The following is a 12,319-nucleotide window of genomic DNA, read 5'->3' on the forward strand; positions in this document are numbered from 1 at the left end:
CAACATAGGGGTGCCTGGGTGGCTTAGTCGGTTAAGCGTCTGACTTCAGCTCAGGTCATGATTTCACAGTCCGTGAATTCGAGCCCCACGTCGGGCTCTGTGCTGTCAGCTCAGAGCCTGGAGCCTGCTTTGGATTCTGGGTCTCCCTCTCTCTCTCTCTCTGCCCCTCCCTCATTCATGCTCTCTCCAGTGAATAAATGTTGAAAAAAAAAACAAAAACAAAAAGCCCCACAACATATTTGTAAACATCCTTCCAGGCCCACAGATCTACAACCATGGCACCATCTAATGGCCATGCAGTGACTACCTTATGGATGCAGTGCAATTTATTTATTAAAAAAAAAATTTTGGGGGGGGCGCCTGGGTGGCTCAGTCGGTTAAGCGTCCGACTTCAACTCAGGTCATGATCTCGCGGTCCGTGAGTTCGAGCCCCGCGTCAGGCTCTGGGCTGATGGCTCAGAGCCTGGAGCCTGCTTCCGATTCTGTGTCTCCCTCTCTCTCTGCCCCTCCCCCATTCATGCTCTGTCTCTCTCTGTCTCAAAAATAGATAAACGTTAAAAAAAAAAAATTTGGGGGGGGGCGCCTGGGTGGCTCAGTCGGTTAAGCATCTGACTTGGGCTCAGGTCATGATCTCGCGGTCCGTGGGTTCGAGCCCCGCGTCGGGCTCTGTGCTGACAGCTCAGAGCCTGGAGCCTGTTTCAGATTCTGTGTCTCCCTCTTTCTCTGACCCTCCCCTGTTCATGTTCTCTCTCTGTCTCAAAAATAAATAAAATGTTAAAAAAAAAAAAATTAAAAAAAAATTTTTTTTTAACATTTTATTTATTTTTGACAGAGAAACAGAGCATGAACAGGGGAAGGGCAGACAGAGAGGGAGACACAGATTCCAAAGTAGGCTCCAGGCTCTGAGCTGTCAGCACAGAGCCTGACATGGGGCTCTGGGCTTGAATCCACAAACCAGGAGATCTTGACCTGAAGTCAGATGCTTAACCAATGGAGTCACCCAGGTGCCCCTAGGGAAATGTCTTTAAAGGTTTTATCCAGTTACCCTCTAGGGACTTATCACTGTATTTGGAATAAAATCTGAACTCCCCTTTGAGGTCTTCACAGCCCCGCACCATCTAGTCTGTCCTCTCTGTCCCTGTCACTCGCAACCGCCACGACCTCAGCCCATCCTTAGGGCCTTTGGGCCCCAGGTTTTCACATGCTGCCTCCCTCATGCTGGGAATCAACCCTTCACTGCTCCCTCACCAGTAAGGTTTCCCTGGAATACCCACTAGCCACTCCCCACCATGACCATGGCACTCGCCTCATCACTGCACATCTTCTTTATACGCTTAGTACTCCCAGAAACCATCTTAGCAGGTTGGTTTTCTTGCTAACTGCCAAGCCCCACCAGAAGGTATGTGCCTTGAGGTCAAGTCCTTGGTGCTGGGCGCAAGAGGCGCTCCACAAATATTTGTTGCAGGGGTTGTAAAGCAGTGAGCCGGGGGGGGGAAGGGTTAAGGTGGGGGCAGGGGAGTAAGGGTGGAAAGGCCGCGGGCTGGGACGGCTTCCTGAGGTGTTGTCCCCCCCGGACTTCTGCAGTGCTGGCATTCGAGCTGTGGCTCAAAGCACCCCCGAGGGAAGGAAGCAGCTTAGTGGCGCTCTCAGAGTCACAAGGTGAGGGAGACAAGGCACTCTGATGGGGAGCTCCCTCCCTATGGGACACTCAGAGGCCTGAGCATATCCTGGGGTCATCCTGTTGACTGCCTTCTGTACTTGCTGTCTGTCCCTGTCACTGGACACCGTAAGGCAAGGCCCTGCTTTCTGGTTTACTTCCGCAACCCAGGGACCTGCAATGGGGTACTCTCACCGGACACATGCTGGGAACATGACTGAACCCCATGAAGTGTTGCTACCACCCCTATTTCAGCGGAAGCTGAGCTGTTGAGTAACTTGCCCCGAGTCCCAGGGATGGAAACCCTATGCCACTCTCATGGCACAAGTAGAAATGCTCTGGCAGGCCTCTGGCTTCCCGGACTCACCTACACCACGTCTTCTGAACTACAAGCGGTGAACCAGCCTCCTACCCACACCATAGTCTAATGGACCGGGGGCAGAGGGTAGGATTTATCTCCACTGTAAAGTATGATAAGATGAATCCTGAGTCACTCTCAGCTAGTGAGTCACCATCACACACAGATGTGCCTGGGCGGGACACTGCCACCCAGGCTGGGGGATAATCAGATGGCACGTGCTGGACAGTGAAGGCAGGAGGAGGCCTCAGGACAGCTGGCCCAATCTGCTCCCTATCTGGAGACCTAGGAAGTCTCCAAGGGTGGATCCTGCGCCTGCCAGAGCTCACCACTGCCTGGGGCCCAACCACAGGCACTTCTCCAAGCCCCTCTGCCTTGCTGGCAGCGATCCTCAGAGGGGAGAACACGAAGGTCTGGAAAGAGAGGGGCTTCGGGGGAGCAAGAAGTCTCAACACGAGCACCCAAAATGGAGCCAGAGGACCCAGGAGAAGCCCAGGCCGTGGGTGCTTTGAGCTTTCCCTCCTGAGTCTACCTCTGTGACCCTGCCCTAAAGAACTGAGGAGGGCTGTAGGAAGGGGGTAACACAAAAAACTGGAAGCTTCCTAAACAACGCCCAACAATAGCAGGCTGGTTAGAAAAAGTTTAGTACGTCCATCTGATGGAAAATTATACAGTTCTTAAAAATCATGTTTTCAAAGAATATTTAATACGGGAAAATGCTTACAACATAAGGTTGAGGAGGAAAGAAAGTCATCAAACTGTATATACGATAAAAATGCAATAAAAAAAGCAAGCCCAATAAGATGTCACCTCTTCTGAGAGCCTTCTCTCAGCCTAACCAGCCCCCTCCCCACCTTCATTTCCTTCCTTCACACCTAGTTACTGGTCATCATGTTTACTGAAGGTTGCCCCACTAGACAACAAATCCCACAAGGGTGGGAACTTTGTCTTGTCCCATGCTGTCGCCTCAGGCTGGCATATAACACATGCTCAGTAAACAGATACATTAAAAAAAGACAAGCTGGAAACACAGCAAAATGCTAACAATACTTATTTCTGTCCAGCAGGATTAGGAGTCATTTTTATTTTATTTTCCAAGTTTTCCTCCATGAAAAAAAAATTTTTTTGTAACCAGGAAAAGGATTTAAAAAAAACTAAAAAAAAATGGGGCGCCAGGGTGGCGCAGTCGGTTAAGCGTCCGACTTCAGCCAGGTCACGATCTTGCGGTCCGTGAGTTCGAGCCCCGTGTCGGGCTCTGGGCTGATGGCTCGGAGCCTGGAGCCTGTTTCTGATTCTGTGTCTCCCTCTCTCTCTGCCCCTCCCCCGTTCATGCTATGTCTCTCTCTGTCCCAAAAATAAATAAAAAACGTTGAAAAAAAAATTTAAAAAAAATAAAAATAAAAAAAAATTTAAAAAAAAGCTGAATTTCACCTAGAAAGTAAAAGCCAGGGCACATGGGTGGTTCAGTCAGTTAACCATCTAACTCTTGATTTCGGCTCAAGTCATGAGCTCGTGTTTTGGGAGTCTGAGCCCCACGTTGAACTTGGGATCCTCTCTCTGCCCCTCCCCCACATGTGCTCTATCTCTCTCTGTAAAGAGAGCTTTCCTATTCTTCCTTTCTAATCTTATATTCTAATAAACTTTTGCTTGCTGCTCAAAAAAAAAAAAAAAAAAAAAAACACCTCATCAAATGACACCATTTAAAAAAATTAATAGACTTAATATATAAAGTCTATTAATATATATTAAGTATTAAATTATATAATAATAGACTTAACATATAAAGAATATATATTACTGGGGCGCCTGGGTGGCTCAGCTGGTTGAGTGTCTTGATTTCGGCTGACTGACTCTTGATTTCAGCTCAGGTTATGATCTCACAGTTCGTGGGACTGAGCCACACATCAGGCTATGTGCCGACAGTGCGGAGCCTGCTTTGGATTCTCTTTCTCCTTCTCTCCTCTGCCCCTCCCCGGCTTGAGCGTGTGTGTGTGTGTGTGTGTGTGTGTGTGTGTGTGTGATTCTTTCTCTCAAAATGAATAAACATAACAAAAAAGATTTAAAGTATATTACTATCAATGAAAGATGAACACAATGTAAAAAATGAACAGAGACTTGGATAACTCTGCACAATAGGGCCAGTGTAGGACACAGTGCTCATAGCTACTTCTCAGAGGCAGGATCAGATGCCTCCACACGCCTATCATGGCTAAAACAAAGCAGAACGACAATAGTAAGAGCTGGTGGGAGGTGGGGAACCTGGAATTCTCATACACAGGGGGTATGGGGGTCTCACACTGCATAATGAAGGTGGAAAAGTATGTGGCAGCTTCACAAGTTAAATATCCACCTACCCTAGGACTCAGCAATTTCACTTCTACGTAATTCTGAGAAAAAGGAGTACATACCTATACAAGAAAACTTGTGTACAAACTAACAGCTTTCTTAATAAAGGCTCTAAATTAGAAACAACTCAAATCTCCATCAACAGGTGAACAGATGAACAAATTGTGGCATATTCATACAAAGACATGAACTAAGGACACTGTAACAATCTGGATGGATATCAAAAACAGTGAGTGAAAGAAACCAGACACAGGAGTACATCCTGTGTGATTGTACGCAGATGGAGTTCAAGAACAGGCAAAACAGGGGCACCTGGCTGGCTCAGTTGGTGGAGCATGTGACTCTTGATCTCAGGGTCATAAGTTCCAGCCCCATGGTGGGTGTGGAGATCACTTAAAAATAAAATCTTGGGGCACCTGGGTGGTTCAGTTGGTTAAGCATCCGACTTTGGCTCAGGTCATGATCTCATGGTTCGTGAGTTTGGGACACATTGGGCTCTGTGCTGACAGCTCCGAGCCTGGAGCCTGCTTCGGATTCTGTCTCCCTCTCTCTCTGCCCCTTCCCTGTTCATGGTCTATCTCTTTCTGTCTCAAAAGTAAATAAGAATTAAAATAAATAAATAAAATATGGGGCACCTGGCTGGCTCAGTCGGTTAAGTGTCCAACTGTGGCTCAGGTCATGATCTCACAGTTCGTGGGTTCGAGCCCCGTGTCAGGCTCTGTGATGACAGCTCAGAGCTTGGAGCCTGCTTCAGATTCTGTGTCTCCTTCTCTCTCTGTCCCTCCCCTATTCACGCTCTGTCTCTGTCTCAAGAATAAATAAACATTAAATAAATCAAATCAAATCAAATCAAATCAAGGAAGGGAGGGAGGGAGGGAGGGAGGAAGGAAGGAAGGACAGACGGACGGACAGACGGACAGGTAAAACCCATGGGTTAGAATATTGGTTACCTGGGGAGGGGTGGAAGACACTAACTGGGAAAGGGACTTTTCCGGGGAGATGGAAACATTCTAGGTCTTGATTTTAGTGGTTACATAGATATACATATACCTTAATGAATTTAATAATCCAATAAACTGCACTGGATGTTGTGTGGAAATGCTGAATCACTATATCATACACCTGAAACTAATATTACACTGAATTTTAACTAACCAGAATTTAAAACCTTAAAAAAACAAGAAAAAGTTCAAGAAAAAAAATTCGTCAAACTGACACTTAAGATATGTGCACGTCACTGTATGTTGATGGTGCTGCCATTTAAACCGTGGTTACCAAACAAAAGGGAGACCAAGTTCTGACTGGCTGATGAAAGTGTTTCAGGCAAACCAGACAAGACAAAAAAAAGAATAAGAGGCAAAAGCAGGGCCCTTCTAGACACACGGAACCACAGAAACCCCCAGGAGAGGCAAAAGAGAAAAACCCCAAGTAAAACCAAAGATGAGAAAGCCGAAGGCTCAAAGAGGTCAGGTAGGGGACCTCAGGTCACACAGCAAGAAGGGCGCTGATGCTGCGACAGGAAGGTCTAAGGATTGTTCTGGGGAATTAAATGACGTCATGCCCTAGGAGAGAGTGGCCCAAGACTTTATGCCCTCTGATGACTCAGACGCCTCAGGGCACTGGGCTGGATGCAGCCCATCCCAGATAAAAGTCTTCATCTGAGCCTATTTATTCTTGGGTTTTACTTTAGCATCTTGAAAACAGTTCTTTCTGAAATTTAAACGTGAAGAGACAGAACAGTAAGTAGAGAAAGCTACCATTATGTGTAAAAAGGAGGGGAACAAGGTGACAGGTTTAGAGATGGAAGATAGGCTTCTCTGAAAATGCCTTGCACGTAGTTTTGACCTAAACTCATGAATGTTTCCCATAACAACAAACGTCAAATTACACCAAAAGAAGAAAAAACAAGGCTTTTTGTACTTCTGACCTATATTTCACTTCTGGAAATTTACTCTACAGGCATACACCATACAGGAGAGAAATGACATACAAATAAGGTATTCCACTGCAGCACCACCTGTGAGGGCGAAGTGGAGACAACCTGAATGGCCACCCCTAAATGTGCCCCTGCCTCCGTTGCACAGAATAGCAGGCAGCATTCACAAATAATGAGGCAGCTCCTTATGGGCTGATACTGCTAAGCTAAAAAAAAAAAAAGAGAGAGAGAGAGAGAAAAGAAAGAAAAAGCAGAACATACATATCATATGCCACCACAAGCGTGGAACTTGCAAAAAGGTGTAAGTGTAAATACACATATTTGTTCATAAATCCTGAAAATAATCTCTGGGAGGATATAAAAGAAACTAGTAAATGGCTGCTTCCAGAAGAGGCTACAGAAGGTGTTACTGTTGACGACATATCCTTTTGAATTCTGTACCATGTGAATCAATCATATATTCACATAACACACACACACACACACAACCTTGCTTGGGTCCAGAACTAAGTGGAAGGGAAACTGGTCTCTGCAAGTCCAGGAGGGAGGGCAGAGACTGCCCTGGTCCAGCTAGTGTGGAAGGAAGCAGTGGGGTGAGAACACTGATGTCACCCCCTTTCTGTAAGGGGAATCCTGCCACAGACGGATGGCTGAGGAATTCCTTTTTTTTTTTTTTTAATGTTTATTCATTTTTGAGACCGAGAAAGAGAGCATGAGCTTGAAAGAGAACAGGGGAGGGGCAGAGAGAGAGGTGGACATGGGGCTCCACACTGACAGTAGACAGCCTGACATGGGGCTCAAACCCACGAATGAGATCATGACCCGAGCTGAAGTTGGGTGCTTACCTGACTGGCCACCCAGGCACCCCTTCCTTGTTTTTTGTTTTGTTTCATTTTATTTTACGTGAGCTCTAAGCCCGTGAGGCTTGAACTCATGACCTCCGAGATCATGAGTTGAGTTGCATGCTCTACCTATTGAGGCAGAAGGTGCCCCGAGGAATTCCTTTTTAAGCAGAAAGTTGTATGACCCCAGGGGCCTACCTGACTCATCAGTGAGAGAAGGAGGTACAGTGAAGCCCCAGAATATGGAGGATGAAGCAAAGGTGGGCAGATCTAGTTAGATTCCTGGCACTGCCACTGAGGACCTAGGTGACCAGAGCAAGCAACTCAGTTTCTCTAAGCCTCAGTTTCTTCATCAGCAAAATGGCTCAAGATAATTCAAAGAATGTGATCAAGTACCACCACCGCCCCCGCCACCCGGCATGCAGTACATGTGGACCAAGCATGCACCTGTTTATAGCCCCAGAGGCTGGCACAGGGCCATACCTTCAACCCACATGTACAGAGAGAAATGACACATACAGGTAGAGTTTAACAATGAGAATGCACGTGCCCATGGAACCAGCACAAAGGTCAAGAAGGAAAATAGTCAGCAACCCAAAAGCCTCTGCATGTCCCTTCCTGATCCAATTCTCTCCCATCAGAGGTGAACACCTTCCTGACTTGTAATAGTTTAATAATTTCTAATTAACAAGCAGGAACTTTTAAATTTTTAATAAAAAATAATTTTACTATATATACCCCTGCTATACTAATACTATAACTCACTTCCGCCTATTTTTGGATTTTACGGAAATATAGTTACACTGTATGTATTATGTGTGGAGCACCATTTGCTTAACGTCAGGTAAGATTACTACAGGTAGCTACAGATTGTTCATTTACCTTGCTAAGCGAGCAGTATGAATATCCCATAATGTCAGCATCCACTCTATTATTGACTGTTTCAAGTTTGGAACTGTTACAGATCATGTGCTGGTGACATTTTTGCATGTGTCTGCATGTGCATGTACCCTAACCCTATGAATACAATTCTGGGTCATGGGGAGTGCCTGCCTTCAATTTTATTAAGTAGTATTTCCAGGGGGGCGCCTGGGTAGCTCACCTGGTTAAGTGTCTGACTCCTGGTTTCAGTTCAGGTCATGATCTCACGGTTTGTGGGATCGAGCCCCATGTCGGGCTTTGCACTAATGCAAGCCTGCTTGGAATTCTCTGTCTCCCTCTCTCTCTGCCCCTCTTCCATGTGTGTGCGCTGTCTCTCAAAGTAAGTAAGTATTAAAAAAAATTTTTTTTCCCAGAGATTGCTGAGGATTTATCTTTATCTACTGGTCTTTTTCTTTTCTTTTCTTTTTTAAATACTGGTCTTTTTCTGAGCACCACCACCATCTGGTGGCAACTACATGTATTGCAGGAAATAGAAACCGGGAAAGTAATTTAACATGAATTCTGGGAAGCCACTTACTTGAACCCTGTTTTATTTATTTTTATGTATTTTTTAAGTAGGCTCCACGTCCAGCGCTGAACTCAAGACGTGAGCTAAGATCAAGAGTCAGACTCTTAACCAATGCAGCCACTTAGGTGCTCCCCGGAACCCTGATTTAGTAACAAAACTGCCAAGTATTGTGTGATATCCTAAGATTCAACCAGTTTTCTTGGAGGCAGAGAATTATCTTCTGGCATCTCTCTCTCTTTTTTTTTTTGTAAGTTTTCTGGCACTTTTTTAAGTTTATTTATTTTGAGAGAGAGAGATACAGCGTGAGCGAGCACAAGAAGGGCAGAGAGAGAGAGAGAATCCCAAGCAGGCTCTGCCCTGTGTGTGTGCAGCCCCACTCGGGGCTCGAACTCATGAACCATGAGATGATGACCTGAGTTGAAATCAAGAGTCAGATGCTTGCTCAACTGACTGAGTCGCCCAGGCGCCCTCTCCTGGTTCCTTTGTGTCTCCATACAGCATCTAGGCTGATGCAGTGGTGAACACACACTGCATCTAGAACGCGTGAGACTCAACCAATAGTGCTTTGGGCAAACATTCCCAAATTAATGCCAAAGGCTTCATTTGGAGCAAGAGCTCCAAATTCTTTCATTCATTTGAGTATTTACTGAGATCCAGGCTTTTTACCTGGCTCTCTGTAATTCACCCACTCCCACCTCCCATCCCAAACAAGGGCAGCTCTGGCCCGAACCACTGCTGTCTCCCAGTGGCAGCTCCTCTTAGTGGGCGATCAAGCAAGGCCCCGGGCTGTGCACGGATAGCGTGGAAATGGCAAGGTGCAGTGGAAACAAAGAACAAAGGAAGACGATGCTCTGTAGTTTCAGCATTGGGTCTGCCAGCTGGGTCCCCTGGGCATGGAATTTGGATCCAGGGAGACTGGGTAAATTCCTGGCTCCAGTCATCACTAACAGTGTGAGCCCCAGGCAATGGACCTAACCTCACTGAAGAGCAGTTTCCTCATACATAAAGAGGGCTGAGTCCTACCTGCCTTGCGGCTGGTGACACATTCAGAGACCTTGCAGGCGGTGCTGGTACAAGGTGGGCATGTGCTGGCAAGTAGTGGGCACACCGTGGGCAGACAGTAGGCATCCAGAAAGGCAGCTTTTATCCTAACAGCTCCCAACCAGAGCCCTTCACCCTGAGGGGAAAAAGGCAGCCAGGACTACAACCAAAAGGTAAAACAGTTCTACAGTTGTTCTAAACGGGCAAATCCACAAAAGAAAAGGCCAAGAAAGGGGAAGGTACAGAGACTCAAAAATCCCTGCGGGCTACAGGCAACCACCAGAACCAGATTCTTCTTTAAGGTTGTAGTCATCCTCCCCAGGGTATTTCACAGGTCACAGGAAGATGGCCCCCCGGCAAGTCAATGGTCGGGGACCCCAACTCGCCACAGTGCAGCTTTCAGACCTGCCACCACAGCCCACCAAAACAACTGCAGCTGAACCAAAGTGCTGGCGGTCAGGCCCTCAGCCCCCAGGGAGGGCAGAGCCACTTGACAGGAGGTCTCATCTCAGCGCTGAGCGCATCAGCACCACCCCAGAAGCATGCCTGCCACTGTGGTGGGCTGCAAGGGTAGGCGGAAGGAAGCCTGCATTCGGACCCTGCCCTGCCATGAACCAGCCGAGGGGCAGTGCTCTCTCCACGCCTGGTTCCTCATCAGTAACATGAAGGGTTTGGAGGAAGTGCCTTTCAACCTTCCACAGACCCAGGAACTGGGAACTCCTCTGCCCTCTTCTAGAATCTGACAGCCTTGGTTTCTGTCCCAGGCTGGCACTCTTTAAACCTTGGGCCAACCCACTGATCCTTCCTAAGCCTCAGACTCCTTATGGAAAATGGAAGTTATGAGCGCCACTTTCAGTGCCTCAGGGTCAGAGGCGACAAAGCACAGAAGGCAGTGCCTGGCACACAAAGAGTGCTCCCTGAGTGCCAGCTACCACTCCACGTCCTCCGAAGTGTGAGAGCACCAGCTCTGTAGCTAGGGGGGCCTGGGTACAGCGCCAACACATGCATTAGGGCCAGGCACCCTTTGCCTAATGCTGCCCAGACACTCGCTGGGAGGCCAACGATCAACTTTCATTATTTTTTCTATTATTCAGTGTTTTTCCAGAAGGAAAGAACCCCTGAGGCAGACAAGTGGTTCCCCTCGTGAAGGACAGCATGCCATCCCACCTCCTCTTTGGGAGATGAGGGAACTGTTTATCCTCAGAGGGGGCCCTGGACACCAGGCCCTTGGGATGGAGGCCTAGGGGATCCTGCAGCTGCAGACACTTGATCTCATTTGATTCTCTCAACAACTCTGTGAGGCAGGTACTGGTGCTGCCCCGCCTGACATGATGAGAGAAGGCAAATCACAGGCCAGGAGTTAAGCGGGAGAGCCAGGACTTGAACCCAGGCCTGCCTGACCCCAAAGCCCAGCACTTACCAAACTCACTACACTCCTTGCCAACCAACGGACACTGGTTTTGGTTCTGTGGGCCACAGGCAATCTAACCCACCTCTTCTCTCTGCCAGTTATTCCAGAACCAACCCCACTCAGGGCTGCAGCAACAAGTCATGGTTAGTGCTCTGCACCTTCTGGGCTCTTTCCTCCCCTTCCCCAGAGATAGGCAAAGCTGGGCTCTGTCCTCGTGGAGATCACAATGTCAGGCCTGCCACAAGACACGAAAAGACTCAAAGCTACAAAGCACAGCACAGAGCCTGTTAGTGGAATAAGCACCCGACAGCTGGCCATTTAGGGCCAGCGACATTAAGAGAAAAGGAAATGACAGCAATAGCAAAACGTGCACCTAAGTACGACGGGGACTCTCTGTCACGCACAATAAATACAAGAGAAATCTACTCTGCCGATAACCCCATGGAGGGATTCAAGGCTGGGAAAGCTACTATTCTGGGGATTAGGGATCTTGCGCTGGTGGGAAGGAGAGGAAGAGAAAATAAGGAGGAAAAGTGGCAGGGAAAAGCTTGGTGATAATGATACTAACAGAGTAACCAGCTAGACAAAGTACCTTCACGGAGACAGACACACGCACCCGTGCGTCTGTTCGCCCCGACAGTCCTGCAGAGTAGGGCAAACACAGGTGAGGGAATGAGTCTCAAAGAAGGGACAGATGGAACTCAGCCACAAGAATCAGCTAGGAAGTGGAACAGCTGGGACTGGGGATTCCAGGTCCAGGGCTTGATCACCCACTCTGGGAAGCTGCCCAGGAGAGCAAGAATCCAGGCCAGGCCCAGCACACCAGGGGCTCAGAGAGCTCCTGCCTTGGGAAAGTTACTTCCTGATCCTGCAAAAACTTTTTTTGGTTGACTGCTCCTTTCGTGCAAGTTTTCTCCAGTCAAAAGCTTGAGCTGGAGGAGCTCTACTGCTCCCAGGTGGAGGTGTAGCCACATGCTCCGCAGGGGCCACTGTCACCATTCAGATGGCAGAAGCTGTGAAGCAGAGGGAGGGGCTGGAGGACGTACACAGAAGAAAATCTTAAAGCGACCGATTGTTTAGAATATTTACTTAGCATAATAATCTTCCAGAGGGACAGAGACACGAGCCGGCACCACTCGTACACCTGGGCAACTGGGGCTCCTGGCCCTGCTTCAGAGGGCCTCACTCTAAGTGCCTTCTCCACAGGTTGAAGAGTCCAGGGAGTCCACCCAGAACCCATCCTCCTCTGCCCCATACCTGTAGCTCTAGGCCCTGAAC

At 47.9% G+C, this 12,319-nt stretch overlaps 1 protein-coding gene across 5 annotated transcripts in view; it reads right to left on the reverse strand.

Annotated features, from left to right (window-relative positions):
* Positions 1 to 12,319, reverse strand: part of ARMC7 (armadillo repeat containing 7) — a 40,035-nt gene that overhangs the window by 23,713 nt on the left and 4,003 nt on the right. Inside the window, exon 3 of one of the 5 annotated variants that reach the window (XR_009255424.1) lies at positions 9,613 to 9,766. The exons of 3 other annotated variants lie outside the window; for them this stretch is intronic. Coding sequence is in view for 1 of the 2 variants with exons in the window: in XM_058705706.1 (XP_058561689.1) it covers positions 11,438 to 11,530 (93 nt within the window). In the remaining variant the exon portion in view is untranslated. One more of the 5 variants, XM_058705706.1, reaches the window with a different exon arrangement.

This window comes from Neofelis nebulosa, chromosome 16 (genome assembly GCF_028018385.1).
Source record: "Neofelis nebulosa isolate mNeoNeb1 chromosome 16, mNeoNeb1.pri, whole genome shotgun sequence".
In the NCBI taxonomy this organism is placed as follows: domain Eukaryota; kingdom Metazoa; phylum Chordata; class Mammalia; order Carnivora; family Felidae; genus Neofelis; species Neofelis nebulosa.